At 45.2% G+C, this 18,425-nt stretch overlaps 1 protein-coding gene across 4 annotated transcripts in view; it reads left to right on the forward strand.

Annotated features, from left to right (window-relative positions):
* R3HCC1L (R3H domain and coiled-coil containing 1 like) overlaps positions 1–13,488 on the forward strand; it is a 40,882-nt gene extending 27,394 nt beyond the window's left edge. For 3 of the 4 annotated variants that reach the window (XM_060241853.1, XM_060241851.1, XM_060241852.1), the window contains 5 exons: positions 7,239–7,414; positions 7,863–7,933; positions 8,087–8,182; positions 9,175–9,315; positions 12,944–13,488. In XM_060241853.1, the coding sequence (XP_060097836.1) occupies positions 7,239–7,414; positions 7,863–7,933; positions 8,087–8,182; positions 9,175–9,315; positions 12,944–12,999 (540 nt within the window). In that variant the 3' untranslated portion in view covers positions 13,000–13,488. Of the gene's footprint in view, positions 1–6,149; positions 6,294–7,238; positions 7,415–7,862; positions 7,934–8,086; positions 8,183–9,174; positions 9,316–12,943 lie in introns of those variants that run through there. The other variant, XM_060241854.1, reaches the window with a different exon arrangement.
* Positions 13,489–18,425: the final 4,937 nt, after the last annotated feature.

Here is an 18,425-nt window from a genome sequence, read left to right on the forward strand (position 1 = left end):
TGTACCATGTGCAAGGCATGCAGCAGACTGAGAGGTAGTGGGATTCCATACTTTTCCCTTATAAAGACTTCATGGATGCCTAGATTTATTCACCTTTGGGTTAAAGATCTTGTGCCTCTTTGGCCTTTCCCAAAGGGAGGTCCTCATCCTACCCACACCAGCTTCTCACCCTCCTGCTCTATCTATCACCCCAGGCTTCAATTGACTATGATTTTAAAGCCCTTCCTAACATACAGAGCTTCCCCCTTCTCTCTGGCCCTTCACTTTCCTGGTAGTAATGTCTCCTCCAATATTGGCCACAACATCCAGCCTCCCCCGGTTGACTGTGTGGGTCCTGAGCCAGACTTTGTCTGGCTGTCCTCCTCACCCAACCTAGCCTGAGGAAGGCTCCCTGAGTCTGTCACCGAGTGGCCCTCTCCCCTCTTTCACTTCCCAGCTGGGAAGTCAGAGCCAGCAACCTCCTGGTCACACTCTCCTGGAGAACTGTTCAAGCCAAGTGATGGCCAAGGAGTCAGTAAACAAAGAAGTACTGCAATTAACTAAGGCAGGCGATGTCTGCAGTAGGCAAAGCTCCTGACTGCCTGCTAGACTCAGCATGGCTATGCCTCTGTGTCACGAAGAGAAATACAGTCCTCTGTTGACAGTATATAAAATGCATGCAGTAAAGCAAGTAGAAGTGCTGTGCGTGGCGTCTGCATTGCTGTGGAGCAGAACTATCGTGCTGACCAAGAGGCATGGAGAGATGTACCGTGAAGTTTCACGGAAATGGCAGGTTTTTAATTGGTGCTGGGCTTGTTAGCATATTGCCCTGTAATGGTAGTGCTGAATGTATTACAATGAGGTGTTCAGCACAGGGAATGTGCAGCCTTGCCTTTGGTTTACAAGAAAAGCTCAGTGTCGGCTGGATGGCTGAAAGCCCCTTATTAAAGCTTAAATCAATACCATAAACCCACTACTTTTTAGAGTGACACAAAGGTACCTAAAGTAACAAAGTATCCTAATATTGCTTCAAAGTGCATCCAAGCCTGCTTAAGAGTCAGGGTTGAACTGAATAGATTCTGTTTGCTAATAGCTCCTGTGAACCATTGAAATTAACTAAGCAGCCTCATTACTAAGGGTTAGCTCATAAACCATCCTAAACCCTTGGCAACGGAAGCTGTTAAAACTCCATGGGGGCAGCTTTTACAGGAAGTAGCTCTGGGTTCGCTGCTGCTTATTCCAATCAGTAATAGCATAGAAATTAAATCTCCCTTTCTAGACAGGTAGCCTAGCAATCCAAATCCAGCCTAGGCCCTGAGCTTGGCACTTCTTGCACAAGGGACTACATGTTATTTCAGTGCCTTTATCTGAAATGCCAGCACATCAAGTGGATATCCTTGTGTAGCTACAAGAAGGGGCAGCAGGAATGGAATTGTCCCTAAACCAGTGTGCTTTCTATGTAGAATTCCTTCTTCCTCTGTGTGCTACCAGTTCCATCTATTCAGGCACCCACTGTTATGCACCAATTCCCAGGCGATCATGGGAACAAAAAGCTAACCTCTCCCTTCACTGTACAGATGAATGTTTATACATACTAACTACCAGAGCTGTGATAGCTAGGAGCTCAATTTAAGAGTGGAAGTTGAGCCTCTCAATGATTCAAGTTCCAATGGAGCAAAGAGGACAAAGGATAACATTTTGGTCTGAGAAGCAGACAGGAGAAATTCTTGCATGCCAGAAATCACAAGGAAAGGAAAAACAATTTAGATTATCTGGCAGGACTGTGTCTTTATCTTTATTTTCTGTAACAGTCAGACTGTGCTGGTGTCACAAGGGGAGCAAAAGCAGTGCAACAGAATGCCTGGGTGTAAACAGGAATGATGAGGCATGGAATGGTCCTGTTGCAAATGCACATTTCAGTGCTTCATCCTCAGATCTCATAAACCTCAGACATGGATTTGGCCTCTTGTGGACATGACCTACTGGCAGTATTCTCTCTTATAAAATAATTGTGTTTCTTAAAACTGTGCCTGGTTTTTTATGTGAGAATTGGTGCAAGTACATTGGAAAATCCTTGCATTCAGAAACACAAATTCTAGAAATTGAGGGGAATGTATAACCACTCAGGGGAGTATATAATATGCAAAAAGAAAGAGGATGAGTTGAAGGTATTTCCCAAGAAAAACTGGGCAAGAGGTGCAAGCTGAGTTTCAGACAAGCTATGGGGAAATCCAGATTATTTGGGATCATGCAGGGCTGGTGAATATTTTGTAATTTACAGATTTCCTTCAGCATTTTAGTAACTGCTTCTTTTAAACAGTGCTACAATCAGAGAACTCACAAACTACAATCAGAGAACTCAGAAATTACAGTTGCCAGATGAGCAAATGATAAGATGTGCTTAGTTTAATCTCAGATGAAAGACATTAATGAAAATATTGTGGTCAGGAATATCACACTGTGGGAAAGTACTGCAAAGAACAGTTTAGGGTATATTCAATCCAGCACTATGTTTCCCTTCAGCATTATCAATCATTGTCTTGGTATAAGTCTTTATGTATTTCCATTGTTTGTATATTTTTCCTCCTAGAATTGTTATTTAGATTTCTTATTATTTTTCCTTAAGAAACATTGAGCTTGTGTCATTGCAACTGCATCAGTATACCAATGCATACTTTCCCCTTAGCCCTACATTTTGTTTGAAATCTCCCATCCATCTTAAGGGAGAGAACCTTGAGACAAGCTTGTGAACAAGTTGGGACTTATGGGGTGATGAAGTAATGAGGTTTACCATCTGCTACAAGAAATTAGCAAAGTTAACAGGATGTCTTCACAAATGGGTATGATGGCAGAAAGTCAATTTGTGGGGGGAAGGGGAGAAAACAAGAAAATGCTTCCATGACAGGTGAAATAATTAGGGATGAGCATGAACCGGCTCACAAATGAAAGTTCATTATAAATTTTGGTTGGTTCGCAAAGCAATGTTCGTGAACTGAAGAGCCACCACAGATTTTAAGGCAGTTCATGACAGATTCATAAAGAGCAGAAAGCAGGGGTTTAAAAAGCTCAGAATCATTTAAACCCCCTGCTTTCTGTTCCCTGGTGCTCAAAAAGCGGCAGGCGCAGAAGTGGCAAAAAGCAGGGGTCACAAGCTGATAGGAACAGGTTTGGTTTGTGAACCAAAGTCCTGGTTCAACCACAAACCAAACTGCAAAAATGCAGTTCCTGCCTATCCCTAGAAAGGATAGAACAATAGTCAGGGATAGGGACTGTGGAAGACTTCTGTTTAGACCAATTATACAAAAGCATAAATCTATTGTATTTGATTAGCTGTTTTGTTTTTTTTAAAAAACAATCATTTCAGTTGCCAGGAATGAAAACCAGGTGCCACACAAGTGACAAATCCTGATATGTGGTATAGGTGGTTCTCTGTCTTTGCACAAATATAAGCAGCAGAACATACAGAAAAGCTGCTGAGAAATAACTTTGCTTGGGTGTATTTGCCCTAGCAATTACTCTTGAACTTACTGCAGTATCCACTGCAGGACATGCCCCTTCTTGGGCAATTTGCATGTATCTTGTAGTAAATTACTCACAGAGGTATACTAAACAACCGCTGGAACTTCCTGTGTCAGTTTAAAATGCTTCTCCTTCAACTGCCAGTGCAAAATTCTACTAAAGTTTGTATTAGAGAGGGAGAAAGAGATGCAGGAAAAAAGTACTGAAAATTCATGGGCAGAATTCCTGCAAAAAGCAGCATTTGGCTTTTCTTCTGTAGTTCTAGCCCTGTGGCTGTGTTGATGCAGACATACACTTATCCATATCTTCCTGCTTGTGTTTAAAAAAGAAAAATAAGGTGAGATAAAAATAGACAAAAACCCTGAGAAAACAATGTGTCTAAATAAAGCTATGTCTGTGCTATTGCCTGCCCTGGTGAGAAACTTAACTCTAATTCCTTATGCCAAGGTCAGTATAACTCATTGTGCTACATAGGAACCGGTGCACTGAGCTTGGGGACTGTGAAAGTGGAATTTCGGAAGAGAGCGATCAGATCTTTGCAGGCAACAAGGGAGGTTCTTTGCATAACATCATGGGTTGAACATCAGTGTTGGGCTGAATGTTTTACACACAAGGCAGATGGGAGCAGGTATTGATCATTGGGTGTATGTGTGTGATGGAAATAGAGAACCAACATTGTAGGTTTTATAGTTGGGATTAGGTATGTGCATTCAGATATTTCCAGATATTTTCAGTGCATGAAGTTCCCTTAGCTTCCAATCAGAAATACCTGATCTGAAACTAAACAGGGAATTTTGACCACTGTTTCTGATTGAGAATATCCATATGCACACCCATGCTTGGGGTTGGTATTAGGGGACTAGGTCTATTTTGGGACTTGCCTTTTATGGGGACAGCACTGTAGTGTTTCCTGTCTGCCTAGTTCTCATGATTGCTGATTGTTGCTAGGGTCCTGATGGTCTGGTGAGGAGGCCAAGGGGAGCAACAAGCATCTTCTCCATTTTGGCAGCTTCCGGATTTCATTAAACTTGGAAGGCTCGGGTCTCAGACAGCGGTGCCTGGTCTTTGTCACCCTGAAGATGTAGATGGATTTTCTTGTCTTCATTTTATAAAATTGGAATGAAAAAGGCAGTAAACAAATAAAATCAAAACCAGATCCTCTAAAGGCCATCCAGCCCAACCCCTTTTCTTTAGACCCAGTGAGGAAACTGTTTGCCTTTCACCCCTCACTGTATGTGTATATATGATCTATGTGCATATCCAGATTAGGAGGGGGAAACCCTTTAATTTGTAATTGAAACTTTGAAAAAAATCTTTCTTGTGGTTTTCAGAGCTATTTAAGATCCCTGTAACCACAAGCAACATGGCTGCTCTAGCAAGCTGTCCATCCAGTTGTGCAGTGCACTGCACTGCAGTGTAGTCCTTCAGTCACCCGTGGAAAATATGCAATCATTGGAAATAAAATATCTCTATAGAAGATCAGTTTGGGGTGGGTGGGGGAAAGCTGTGTTTGTTCTTGGAGATGATGTAACTAGCTAATACATTTGGGTAGAGGGGGTGAGCCGTAACTGCACAGTGTCTCAAGGGACACATTCTTACCTCCTGCCGAAATGCCTGTAATTCCCCATAGGTTATGAGACCTCCATCTAAGCCTCCCAGCCCCATGTCTCTTGTTTTTCTCTGTCTCAAAAGCTGAGCAGGAATCTGTGGCAGGCTGCCCTGCTTGGCTGGAACGTTCAGTGGCTCGGATAAATCTTTGGAGAGCGTTGAGCCGTGGCAGACAGTCTTCATTTCCTGTGTCCTCTTGCTCCCTGCTGCCTGTGCATCCGCTGGCAGAACCTTTCCCAGCACAGGACAACTCTTGAACATTAGCAATCACTGGGAAGGAGACTGAGAACAGGAGGCTGGGACTGTGTTAATGCGGCACCAGGGCGCATGGTTCCTGTAAGCGACCCAAGGCAGGAAACACCAGCATTAATGGGCTTGCTTTCTTGCTAACATATTTGTTATAATAAAATGCCATGCATCATCTGCAGTGCTTGAAACATGTGTGCACTTATTAGCCTTGTAGCAGGCTCATGGTGGTCAGAAGTTGTGCAAGGATAAGTGGTACAAACTGAGCGTTAAGCACCCTCTCTTCCATTAGGTGTTATAGAGAATTTTTAAAATGCTGATCCCTGTCTCATCACCCTGCTGCTTGGCAGGCAGCCCCCAGCCGTCCGTGTCGCCTCTTCTGCACCCAGTGGCTTGTGAAGGGCAGGGTTTCTCATGCAGAGTGCAATCCATGGTCTCTGATAGTCTGCCATACCACTCAGTATTGCAGTTGATGTACTACCTCAAGGGTTTCTGTTGGGATCTCATCACTTCATTTCCTAATTCTAGGTTCACAGGTTGGTTTCTGTTAAACCTACAATGGCGCACACACTTTCTGATGTCCCTGTTGTTCATCTCACCACTTCCTCTCTGATTTGACTAGTATATTCTTGCATGCCCCCCCACCCAAATTCACTTTTCCCAAATAATTATCTGTCATTTATTAACTGGAGTGGCTGAAATTTATAGACTCCTTGTCCAGTCATGGCTTGTTCTGGTGCAGGTGGCTTGGGGAAATAGAGAACAGCCTACCTGAATTATAAATTCTGCTGCCAACAGGATGTGTGCTGCTCTATATACAAGGGTTTCACTAATGGATTGCCAGCAACTGAGTCCTATTAGTCTTCCAGCAGCAAGTGATGATATACCCTCAGAGAATGGGGCTTCCTCTAGCCATCCATTTTGAAGGGTGGTCAAGTGAAGTAATTTCCACGCAGGGACCAACACAGTTTGTACCTTTAGGACATCAGGATGCTGGTACAGGGGCAATAGCACTGTTTTTATGAGCTCTGTCAGCATTTTGTGGTATTCCTTTCTGCTCTGAGGAGCTTAGGAGACAGTGCTTTTCTCCCATGAAAAACTAGCTCCTTAGGGTGGAAGACTACCCTTGCCTATACTATTGTATTTTCTGGTTCAGCATTTGAGTTAGAGTATAGTAGTTGCCATAGGAAATAGAGATCTCATCTACATGCCCCTAGGCTTGCTCTAACTTCCTTGCTCCTGTGTCTGAGCTTGCCCCTCTTATCTCTTGTGCGTCTCACACTTCTTCTAGTCCAGTCATTTACCAAGTGTAAACGATATACCCACCTTGCAAACTGGGTTACAGTATACAGCTGCTTCTGGAGTCGGCTGGGATGCAGCTTATCTCTCTTCTCTGGGGTGTTGAACAGGCAAGATATATATTTGCTGAGAGCAAAGGTTCACTCCAGCTTCTTCCTCTGGAAACAATGAGAGGAACCACATCCCTGGGCCTGGTGAAATGGCAGAGGGAAATGTTAAATGGAGAAAGTATGCAAGCAGCAGGAGGCATCTGATCAATAATTCCCAATCTCCCACGGGCCATCAATCCTTCTCTAGAGCATGAACCCTTAGCCCCATCAATCAGCCAGTGCACCCGCTTTGGGGCTGCCAAAAAAGCCCAGAGGCTGGGATGTGCCAGAGTGCTTGACAGTGGGAGAAAGTGTGTGATTGTCATTTGCAGGGTTAAGGGTCAGTTCCCTCAATATGACTCCAGTGTTTGGGTTTTTGTTTTTTGCAAATTTGTGGTCTATGCTGCTTTGAGATGAAGGGGGGGGGGCGGTAAGAGGGCCTTCTGATATGTCACTTCGCACATTTGGTTCACAGTCACCCACTGCTTTCTCCTCCAGCTGTCTGGCCATGCATCACCCCCTTCAGGATTTCAAGAACCACGCTTTGACTACTACAGCTACTCACCAGCTAATCTGGACCTGAGTGACTCCAAGTTTCCACATGTCATTGAGATCTATGACTTCCCACCAGAATTCCGCACAGAGGACTTGCTGCGTGTTTTCTGCAGTTACCAGTGAGCAGTATGCCCTGTTTTGCAGAATTATACCTTCTTTTTTTGTGCTAGTTTTGGGGGCAGAGGTGGTGATAAGCATGAGAAATCTTTCATCTTCTGGGATTCACTTTCCATTCCCTGATGCTGTGAAGTCTTCACGCATACCCCCACTCTATATGTTTAATGGTAGCCTTCAGGTGAAGGTGTTCTCTGACTTGAAGCCTGTAGTACCTGCCTCACTCCAAAGCTGCCCAGCTATGGATTAGCACTGCTTCCCATTGAGGGAGTGCTGTACCGACTGTGCCAGACAACCTTCCCACCCTCTGGTGAGAAGGTGAAGATACAGCTTCCTTAGCTCCCATCCTGTCAGAAGTTGCCCACAGAGTTCTAGTCTCTTTATTTCTTCTTCTTTCTCACTAAGAATGACCTGACAATTCCAACTTCTCTCTCTTTTGTTCTCCCTCACTAGGAAGAAAGGTTTTGACATTAAATGGGTTGATGATACGCATGCTCTGGGTGTCTTCTCCAGCCCCTTTGCAGGTAGGAGCATTAGCTTGGTACCAAGGGGTACCCTTGCTGGTTGGAAAGGAATTTGTGGCATAGTGGGCTTTGCCTCTTGATAGTGTTCAGCAGGTAAGAAGTCCTATCCACTTGATCTCATTACCTATTTAATGTCTGTTTCTCTTCCTACAGCTCAAGATGCTCTCAGTACCAAGCACTTGATGGTGAAAACCCGACCACTATCACAGGCCACTAGAGCTGCGAAGTCCAAGGCCCAATCCTATGCTGGTGAGGCCCAAAGGGACATGTTGCCAACAGGAGAGGAGAAAAGCTTGTTTCTGTCTTACTTTCTGCACCCCATGCAAATCGCTTGGGGGTGAGGAAAAGGGAAGCAAAATCAGCTAGGCTTCTGATCAAATCCCTACCCCCCACACAGTTTGCTGCATCTCAGCAAAACTAGGAGGCAGCAAAATTTCCAAGATGGGAGATTAAAAGAACCTGACTGGGATCAGCTGGGAGTAGGCTTCTGATTCCCACACACACACACACACACACACACACACAAAAGACAGTGAAACTTTGCTCAGCATACAGCAAAATTTCCTAGCAGGAAAACTCTAAGCTGATCTCTCACCAGCTGTGTATTGTCTTCTGATGGCTGCAAGCAGCCTATTCCTGAAAATGCACAGGAAAAGGATGTGAAATTGGCTGCCTGATCACTGCTGGTGAATGGGAAGTGAGCTTCTATGGCTGGTCTTGGAGCATCCCTACTGCTTATAAGTGGCACTGTGGGTTGGTGCAAGTGGGTAAAATTTTAGACATTTTGCAATGTGGCCTTTGGTGAAACAAATACCCCCATTCAGGCTAATCTGTGATCCTGCCAGTGCTTAGGCATATTACATTGAGCAAGTTGGATTCCCTCTGTCATTGTTGTTTTTGGATACCATGTCCACTGTAAGATGTCTTTAATGCCTACTTTTACCCTAAAATCAGTTAATAGAGTAAATCTGGTGTGGGAAGCTTTTCTGAGTTTCTCTTCCTGCCACTTGCTACCCTGGTGTATCTGGGGCAAAGGAGATTCAAAGCTGTGGCTGTGTTTTGTTTTTGGGTTTTTTTGGTTCCTTCTCTTGTGGCATGTATCCTTTCAGGCAGCCCCTGCTTCAGTGAAAGGAATATTTTGGTTCCCTTACATTCCTGACTTCCCTCTTCAGCATGTAGAATAAAAAATAGTGCTGGGAGTCAGTGCTGAGACTTTTGGCTTTCCTTGCCAATTCTTCTAGAATTCCTGCAACCATCCAAAGAACGTCCTGAGACTTCAGCTGCTCTGGCCAGGAGACTGGTGACAGGTGCCCTTGGTGTGCGGAGCAAGCAGAGCAAGACAGAACGTGAAGCTGAACGCCAGCAGTTACAGGCAGCCCGAGGTAAGCCAAAGGAAATGTACTACATTGTTGGCACGGGGAAGACAGGAGTTAATGTTGTACGGAGGAATGCATGTATAAGGTTGTGTGTGGATCCAAGCTTCAGTGCTGTAGAGATGTTTGGGAATTTCTCAGTGTCTCAGCTCGAGGCTGCTTTGTTCTCATTTTACTACCCACTTTCCTGGAGCTCCTGGGCCTAGCTCTCTGCTTCAGAGTGGGATGACAACTCAGCTGAACCAACTGTGAGTGCTTCTTGCTGTCACACATCTGGCCCTGCCTATCTGCATACCTCAGAGAAACTCCTGGGCAACCATTAGTTCTGTTTTGTGGATCACTAAGGTGTACCATGCTGAAATAGGGGTAAAATATGAGGGAATCACCTTGTTGTCAGATTGCATATGGGTAAGGGGGTGCCCTCGTTGCCCTCAGCCAGTCTTCTCCCATTCACTGCTGCCAAATTAATGCACAACAAAGTGGAATCAGATGGCTTTGCTGAGAAAAGTTGTGCTCCCTTCCCAGCATGCACTGGGGTACGGGAAGCCTACTGACAAGTGGCTCCTCCTTGAGCTCTGCTTTTCCTTGTTTGTTGTACCCATTAATGGCTCTGTTCCTTTCTGGTGTGATGGCAGCTGGCTTACCGCCTGCCCTTCGGCTGCACCAGCCAGATAACAGTGATGGAGCGTGCTGGCCTGGCTGGAGAATGCACCGCTTTGCCCTACTTGTCTGGAAACCGTAATGAGCTCAGTGAGGTCTTTGCAGATTCCCAGTTTGTCTGCATCTTTCTCTGTTGCAACTGCAGGAGAGAGGACTCCACTGAGTAAGTCAGCTGAGAACTGCATCCCCAGTCAATGGAGAGCAGGTCATAGAAGCTTAGGGAGACTCTTTGTCTTGCACCCAGACCATATCCTCAGCATCCCCCCCAGGGAGGAAGTTGCTTGGTGGTGTCTCTGGGACAAGTTCCAAGCCTCCTAGGCCCTGTGTTTTTTGATGGATATTTGCACAATGTCCTGACATTTGCCATCTCCACAAGAATCTGCCTAGGAATTTCCAGGATCCAAATTCACAGATGTGTACTTATGGATCATATCTGGGTTTTTGATTCTCCACAGCTGTTTATTCTAGGTGTAGCAAATATCTAACTGGAGGTGAAATTAGACATTGCAGCAGGAAATTCATCAATCTTTTTAAGTGTTAAATTTCAGTTGTGCTGACCCCTGGTTTTGGATTAGGGACTTTGGGAGATTAAACAGCCCCCCCGCCCAATGCTGCTGGCAGCTTGTCCAGTTCCAGCTCAGTCCCATTTGCCCCATAAAGGAAAAACAAATACCTTTATGCCCTAAGGGCAAATAATAGCTCTGGGGTGAGGATGAATCAGACAGTGAAAGCAGCGCTGGAGGACAGTCTTCTAATCTAAAAAACACACATGCTCATACATGTCCTTGTATGTACATACTAGCCCTAATCCGCATTAAGATCATTTTGTGGTTACTTTGTAAAGTTTAAAAATGTAGCTTGAGGTTCATTTGCAGATCTCCTACTGCCACAGCTGGTTTGGCCTCACTGATCAGACTTGGCTCAAAAAGAAGAGCTTAATGAAATGAGCAAGTGGATTGAATTACTCAGGGCCAAACTAAACATCGTAGACAACAAAAACCAGAGGTAAATATATTCCTTTGGCTCAGTATCTGTCCTGGATTGATACTGTTACCCAAATGGAGTCTGCATTCTACTGTCTACACGTATATTGGAATGTAGATTTGTTGACGCAGTAGTACAGATGGGTCAGCTGAGCACTTTGTGAATACCCTCTGCACCACCTCAGCCTGGGTAGAGCAGTTAGAAATTAGAGCACCCATCTCAGGCCCATTTTTGTTTGTTGAGCACCTCTGAGCTTTTTAGAGAAATTGTGTTTTGCAATGTGGAAGGCAGAATATGCTTCAGGGATGGGGACAGCATCACTGAAAAGCCTCTCTGTAGAGGGTGGGAACAGAACTGAATAATCATCCTAAAGTGGCAGAATCTCTGAGAATCATCAAATATCCATAGAGAGATCAATGACTGAGGCTGGATGGCCTTTTATCGCATGTGTTGATCCTGGGAGACAGAGTCCCTTAAGGCCAAACTCAATATTATGCTAGAGATCCCAAGCATTTCCCCTTTGTTAAGGGTAGTGAAGCTGGGGCAGGGCTTTGAATTGAGATCTCTCCTCCCTCCACTCCATTTTCCTAACCTGGAGTGGCCCCATAAATATTTCAGATTCTCAAAGACCCTTCAGGCAGAAATTATCATCAGAAGTGGTGATGTAGGTAATTAATGATGTAAATATTTCAGTTGTATTAAGTGCCTAACTTTAAAAACAAGCTTTTTGCACTTCAGAAAGGTGTTGACAGTTGTTTGTCAGTTCAGCTGATAAATTTCCATGTGATTGATTTGATTTCCTGCTTCCAATCTCACTTCTTCTCCCCTGACAATTCTTTTCAGCTCAGCAAACACCTTCCCTTTCCTGTGGAATATTCTCAGGAAGCCCCTCCTCCCCAAGCTTCTGCAGCCCACTGGCCAGTTCTTTTCATACCAGAGTAGGAGTGTTGATTACTCTAGGTCTCTGTGACATTCCCAGCATAATTAGAAGTTAATAAAGATTGCTTTCCTCCATAGCCTTAGCTGTAGCATTCTGAATAGGATCTGAATCTAGTCATCAGCGCAGGTGCTTCCACTGCCATTATCGCTGCCAGTAACAGTATGTGCTCTACAAACTGAGCTTTTTGAAATGATTCCTGTCAGTTTTCATACTACATCCATGTGAAGCCTAGGTCACTGTAGCCTCATGTTTGAGCAGATGGTTTGGATTACCATTTCTTTTTTTACTGCGCTCAGGTAGTTCCCTGTTTTTGTAGGCTTTTTCTTCTCATGGCTATTTGAGAAAAGGTTCTTGTTCTCCATTCCTCTTTCCTTTGGGGTCCTGGGAAAAGGTGTCCTTGGAATGGCAAGAGCAGTCCTCAGCACTATTCAGGGTCAAGTGAAGGAAGGTATGGGTATAACTGGCCCTGTTTACCAGTTTACTCTGGGAGAAAAGCGACTTGCGGGGCGGGTGGAGTAAGATAGTGTCAGAGACTGCAGTGTTCAACTTTGGACACTAGATGGTACTCCAACCCAAACTTCTGCTCCAGGTTACAGAACTGGGAGCCTGGTCCAGCTGCTGGAGGCAGTATAAGTCATGTCAGGAACATCTAATTTACTTTAATTGCAGCTGCCAGCTTCTTGGTGTCCTTGTTCTTCCCAGCTCACTGGCCTTTCCTTAGGGTCACTGAGCAAGATCTCTGATCCTAGCAAAGGTGAAATGCAGCACATTGGAATGTTGGATGGATTGGGCTGGGCATAGGACTTTGCTGGTGTGATAAATTCAGCACTGGGCACACCATTCTGAGTGCCAGCAAAGCAGCTGACCACAATTTGTTTAAGAAAGCAGTGTGGCTTGCCATAGAAACAGGGTTGACAGCACACCCTGGTATGGCAATGGGAAAGGGAGCAAATGTATACCAAAGACATGGAGAAGGTTTGTGATCTCATGGCTCTTCTAAGGCCTGGACTGCCTGCATTGACCACCCCATCACCTGTCACTCTCTCCTTACAGAGCGGAAGCGTCTGGAGGCCAAACAGAGGGAAGATGCTTGGGAAGGCCATGAGTGAGCTAACACTATTGTGAGGTGCAGATCCATGACCAGAGATTACACTCAATGAGGCAGAATTGGAGCTCCAAATGAGCTGGGCCCTTACAACGCTGGAGAATTTCTGTCATGTCCTGTGGGATAAGCAGCAAAGTGAAGGTCCTTGCTTACAACCAAAAGGTGTTATGTGTGGGCTCAAGCAAAGATCCCTCTAAGTTGTTTCTGAGGCCTGTGGATAGTGGTGTTGGAGTGCTCCACAGTGTTTCAGCATGAGTTTCGATGTGGACATCATGCCCAAAGACCTGTGGCTGGCACTGTTCACTGAAGTGGTTATGCATTACAAATACGCAGGTGTTAGAGCCTTCCTGGATGCTGTGCCTGCCAACATTATGGTCATCAGATGAAGTTTTCGGAGACTGTGCTGAGCTGTGGCAGTTTTTTAAACAAACCAGCAATAATACCTAAGTGTTCACTGTTGAATTCTGCTATTAAAGTATCTTTATTTTACGTATTGCAGTGTGTCAAGGAGGTAGCTGGATTTTATTTATTTATTTGCTTCATTTATACCCTGCTTTCCCCCCAGTTGAGATCCAAAGTCCTTCTCCATTTTATCCTCATAACAGCCCTGTGTGGTAGATAAGACTGAGAGAGCATACCTATCTCAAGGTTACCCTGAAAGTGTCCATGGCAGAGTGAGGATTCAGACCTGGGTCTTCCAGGTCCGAGTCCAACACTGTAGTCACTATACTATGCTTGCTGTTTTCCACCTGCAAGTTGCTCTTAGATCATTCCATGAACTGTGAATTCAGCAATGGTGAATGGTACTCAGGAGCTGCCATCAGTGTAGTGGGACTGGACTGAAACTTGGTTTCTTCAGAACAGTGGTCAGTTTGTAGAAAAATAGGTGGTGGAGTTCATCTAGGGATTGTTATGCAGCTGCACATACTATTCAATGGACAAGGAAGTGGAACTCTCAGGAGAAGGAGGAGGAACTCTCAGAAAGGTTCAGGAACTGCGCTCCTGTGAGCTCCCACTAAATCTGAGGCCTGCTTCAGAGTCTGGATATTTACTAGAAGTTGGCATATGGTACACAGGGATAATGTCTGCATATACACTGGTAACGTACTGATGCAGCTAAATGCAAAGCAGATAAAAGGCTGAGTGGATGTTGAGATAGAAACAACACCCATTACCCAGTGGGGTGATGAGAAGTTTATAGGAGGCCTCTGCCACACAAGCTGCCTGCCAGAACACAGGCCCTGGGTTGTGCTGACAGAACAACTCCTACCTGGTTATGCATGCCGGTGGGATTCCCTTCTTCATGGCAAGAATGCTTTGGCAGCAGCCCCAGAAGCACGTCACTTCCATCCTGTGAATAGCAGGCATAGAACAGCCAGAAACAGGGCAGTGGCACAAACATGCTTGCTGTGGCCTCTGGGCAGCTGGCAGGAAAGGTTGGATTTCACTTTACGGGCATTGACCCCTCAGGAATGCTCCCCGAGGACTAGCAAACAAGCTCCTTTCTGTTCCAGGCTGCTTCATTCGACTGCCTCAGCAGCAGGCAGATTGGCCACTTCCTTGTAAACCTGCCTAGTCAATACTCCTGTGCCGGAGATTCCTGTGGTCAGACACTCCCAACTGTTTGGGGTCAACACTCTGGGGCCAGTTTGACTCTCTGAGCTTGAGCCAGGAGTTCTTTGGCTGTCACAGCAATCAAGATCCAGGTACACCAACATGATTATTCTGTGAGGAAGCAGACGCGACTGAAGTCCAAACGCTGAAACAGCATAACATCCCTAAACCAAGACATGGTTACAGGCTTGTGAGCTGTAATGGAGTGGAGGGAAACAATAAAAAGGTGGGGTGTCAATATAATCCTCCAGCAAAGCTCTTCAAGGATGTCTTCAACAACACGTTCTGTTACCTGGTCAAAGAGCAAGACTGGAGTCTTCCTTTCCAAATTGAAGGGCACTTGATATGGGGAATGATGTAGAAGCATCCAGACTTCATTACTGTTTGGGGTCAGGTCTAGGTGGGCCAGGACGGCTCTCAAAGCTGGAATGTGCTGGCAGGCAATGTGTTTATTAACCAGTCAAGCTTGCAGGCATCTCCCTGCCTGAAACAGCCCTCTTGTGTCTCCTTTTGGGAAGGGGCAGAGTGCATGCTTGTGATGTGGGAAGTTTTCTGGGATGGAGCGGATGGGCGCATACTGCTTTTCCTGGCAATTTCCAGTAGCCTCCTGGTGAGACTTGGTCCATGCTTGCCCTGTCAACTGTTCCCTGAAACAGACCCTGTCTATTTTGGGCAAGTAAATACTCTTAAATACAGATGCAGTGTAGTGGCTAAATTATACCCCACCCTGTTTGTAGGTGCTGGTACCCTACAGAGATTTCCACCATGAGAGAGGGAAGGTCTGGAGCATGGGCACTAGAGTAGTTGAGGCCTTCGGACATTGTGTAGTATCTGGATACGGTCCTTTGGTCAGAGTCTTGGAACTGTCAACTCTGTTATTATCTTTGTCCTAAACATGTTTGTTAAATGAACTCAAATATTGGAGAGCTTCCTGGGTTGATGTCACAATGCAGTGCCCCCCTATTTATTTGTGTTTAATCAATTGCCATCCAGTCCTGTATCAACAGTTACCGCATGTTGTTATGTGAGCTTGAACCTCTTCGGTCTGTCTTGCCTTAGCCACATCTTCCTTTCTTCTGTTCCTTTGCATTTGGTTCTTCTGATGCATGTTGAATCCATCAAATCTGAGCCATCCTTGCATCATCCAAAAGGCTACAGTTGTGAAGAACATGTAGTGCTGTTTTCTCAATGCTAAACATAGCTCCAGCTGATTTGTCGTCCTTCTGGGCTTTGCCACATCCTCTTTTCCAAAGGCCTAGTCCCTCTTTAAGATCTTCTGCACAAACCTATAGCAACGGCAGCAGCTGCTTCTCTGCATGGACTGTTACATTACATATTCTTCATTTCCATCTCATTTGAGGTCATACTGATGCATGGTTTCTCATAGGTTTCAAAAGTCATGATATTCCTTATACTCAAATCCAAGATGATAACATGATAAGTGGAAAGCTAGTTTTGGTACCTGTGTTTTGTTGAAGATCATGGGTATTCTGCTCAGGGCCATGCAGTTTTTTGAGACCTGCTTAGTTGTCCCCAGGGCCTCAATCTAAAAGGGGGTTCTTGCACCCCGGTTCTCCTCACTCTGCCACTCATTTCACCTGGCAGCCCCTTTGCTCTCTCTGGAAGGACTTGGAGAAGTGGCAAGTGTTACAAATGAAAGCATAAGGCCCACTTCACCTTAGAAAAATGCACCTTCAAAGTGGCAACCCTAGCCATATACCAGCCCACCTCAGGTTTTGCGAAAGAAAGAAAGTGGGGACTTTTTAGACAGATTACTTGAAACACCCAATGTTTGGAGACAACCACTCTAGGGGATGTCAGCAGAGGCCAGATAGATTTATGTTCATATTGTTGATGTGAAACATTAAAACATGCTGATCTGGAACTCAAGGTGGTTAGCCAGAAGGGTTTTGACAAACAAAAGAGAGGAAAACCCCAGGGATAAGATTGGGAGCCACCTCTGACACAACTGGAAAGGAGAGAGTTAAAAGCCTGCTCCTCCTGTGTACGGAGTCATTCGGAAAAACCTGCTTCAATATGCATGTGTGTGCACACAGACACTCGTGTCAACCCTGCCCAAGGTGGGGAGAGAGATTCTGATGTCAGGTAACTGCTAATTTAGAGTAGGAATCAATCTTTGTTTCTTTTTATTTTCTTAAAGACTGTAACCCAACTTTGTAACCTGTATGCTTATACTCAAGGTGTGTGGATCTATTTTAGTAGATAAAGCCTTTTGCTTATTTAAGGAACTAAGACTGTACTGGTTTTCCTACTCATGGTCAGACTGCTTGCTGCATTACCAGTTTTTTCCTGGTTTGATGTTCCCCTGGCACCAAACAGGCATTTAAGAAGAATACGGGGGTGGGGAGTGGTATTCAGGGGGTATCCAAATGCTCTTAAACAGGTTTTGGAGAGCAGTGAAAGAATCCCATGAGAAAATTGGGGTTTTGTTTAAAAAACCTCCAAACCCTCTCTCTTGACTACCTGTTGATTGTTAGATATGCAGTGAAGGGCGTGAACTCTGAAGGCTGAGAAGGAATTATTGCAGGGAAGTCCACCTTAGCACAGGCCTGTGAGGGTTTAAATAGGCCCAGAATAGGCATTAACATTTTTTTTCCTCTTGGTAGATTGTTCCTGATTTTGTAGGTTTCTACCCCCACACTGTCAGGTTGGGAATCCAAGAATGCTTTGGCATTCCCACCACCATGCTTGACTGTAGGCAAGACATACTTGTCTTTGTACTCCTCACCTGGTTGTCGCCACACACGCTTGACACCATCTGAGCCAAATAAGTTTATCTTGGTCTCATTGGACCACAGGACATGGATCCAGAAATTCATGTCCTTAGTCTGCTTGTCTGCAGCAAACCGTTTGTGGGCTTTTTTGTGCATCATCTTTAGAAGAGGCTTCCTTCTGGGACAACGGCCCTGCTGACCAATTTGATGCAGCATGCGGTGTATGGTCTGAGCACTGAAAGGCTGACCCCCCACCCACCCCTTCAACCTCTGTAGCAATGTCATGGTCTGGGGCTGCATGAGTGCTGCCGGCACTGGGGAGCTACAGTTCATTGAGGGAACCATGAATGCCAACATGTACTGTGACATACTGAAGCAGAGCATGATCCCCTCCCTTCGGCGACTGGGCCATAGGGCAGTATTCTAACATGATAACGACCCCAAACACACCTCCAAAACGACCACTGCCTTGCTAAAGAAGCTGAGGGTAAGGTGATGGACTGGCCATGCTTGTCTCCAGACTTAAACCCTATTGAGCATCTGTGGGGCATCCTGAAACGGAAGGTGGAGGTGCACAAGGACTCTAACATCCACCAGCTACGTGACGTCGTCATGGAGGAGTGGAAGAGGACTCCAGTGGCAACCTGTGAAGCTCTGGTGAACTGTATGCCCAAGAGAGTTAAGGCATTACTGGAAAATAATGGTGGCCACACAAAATATTGACACTTTGGGCCCCATTTGGACATTATCACTTAGGGGTGTACTCACTTTGCCAGCAGTTTAGACATTAATGGCTGTGTGTTGCGTAATTTTCAGGGGACAGCACATTTCCACTGTTATACGAGCAGTAGACTCACTACTTTACATTGTAGCCAAGTGTCATTTCTTCAGTGTTGTTACATGAAAAGATATACTTAAATATTTACAAAATGTGAGGGGGTGTACTCACTCCTGTGACATACTGTGTGTGTGTGTGTGTGTGTATATATATAAAATTCCCTAATGGTGGTGGCCAAATGGAGCTCTCCCATTGGTTTAAGGGTGCATTCCATGAACTCCATAACACATTGGCCCATCACGG

The sequence above is a fragment of the Heteronotia binoei genome, chromosome 6 (assembly GCF_032191835.1).
Source record: "Heteronotia binoei isolate CCM8104 ecotype False Entrance Well chromosome 6, APGP_CSIRO_Hbin_v1, whole genome shotgun sequence".
In the NCBI taxonomy this organism is placed as follows: domain Eukaryota; kingdom Metazoa; phylum Chordata; class Lepidosauria; order Squamata; family Gekkonidae; genus Heteronotia; species Heteronotia binoei.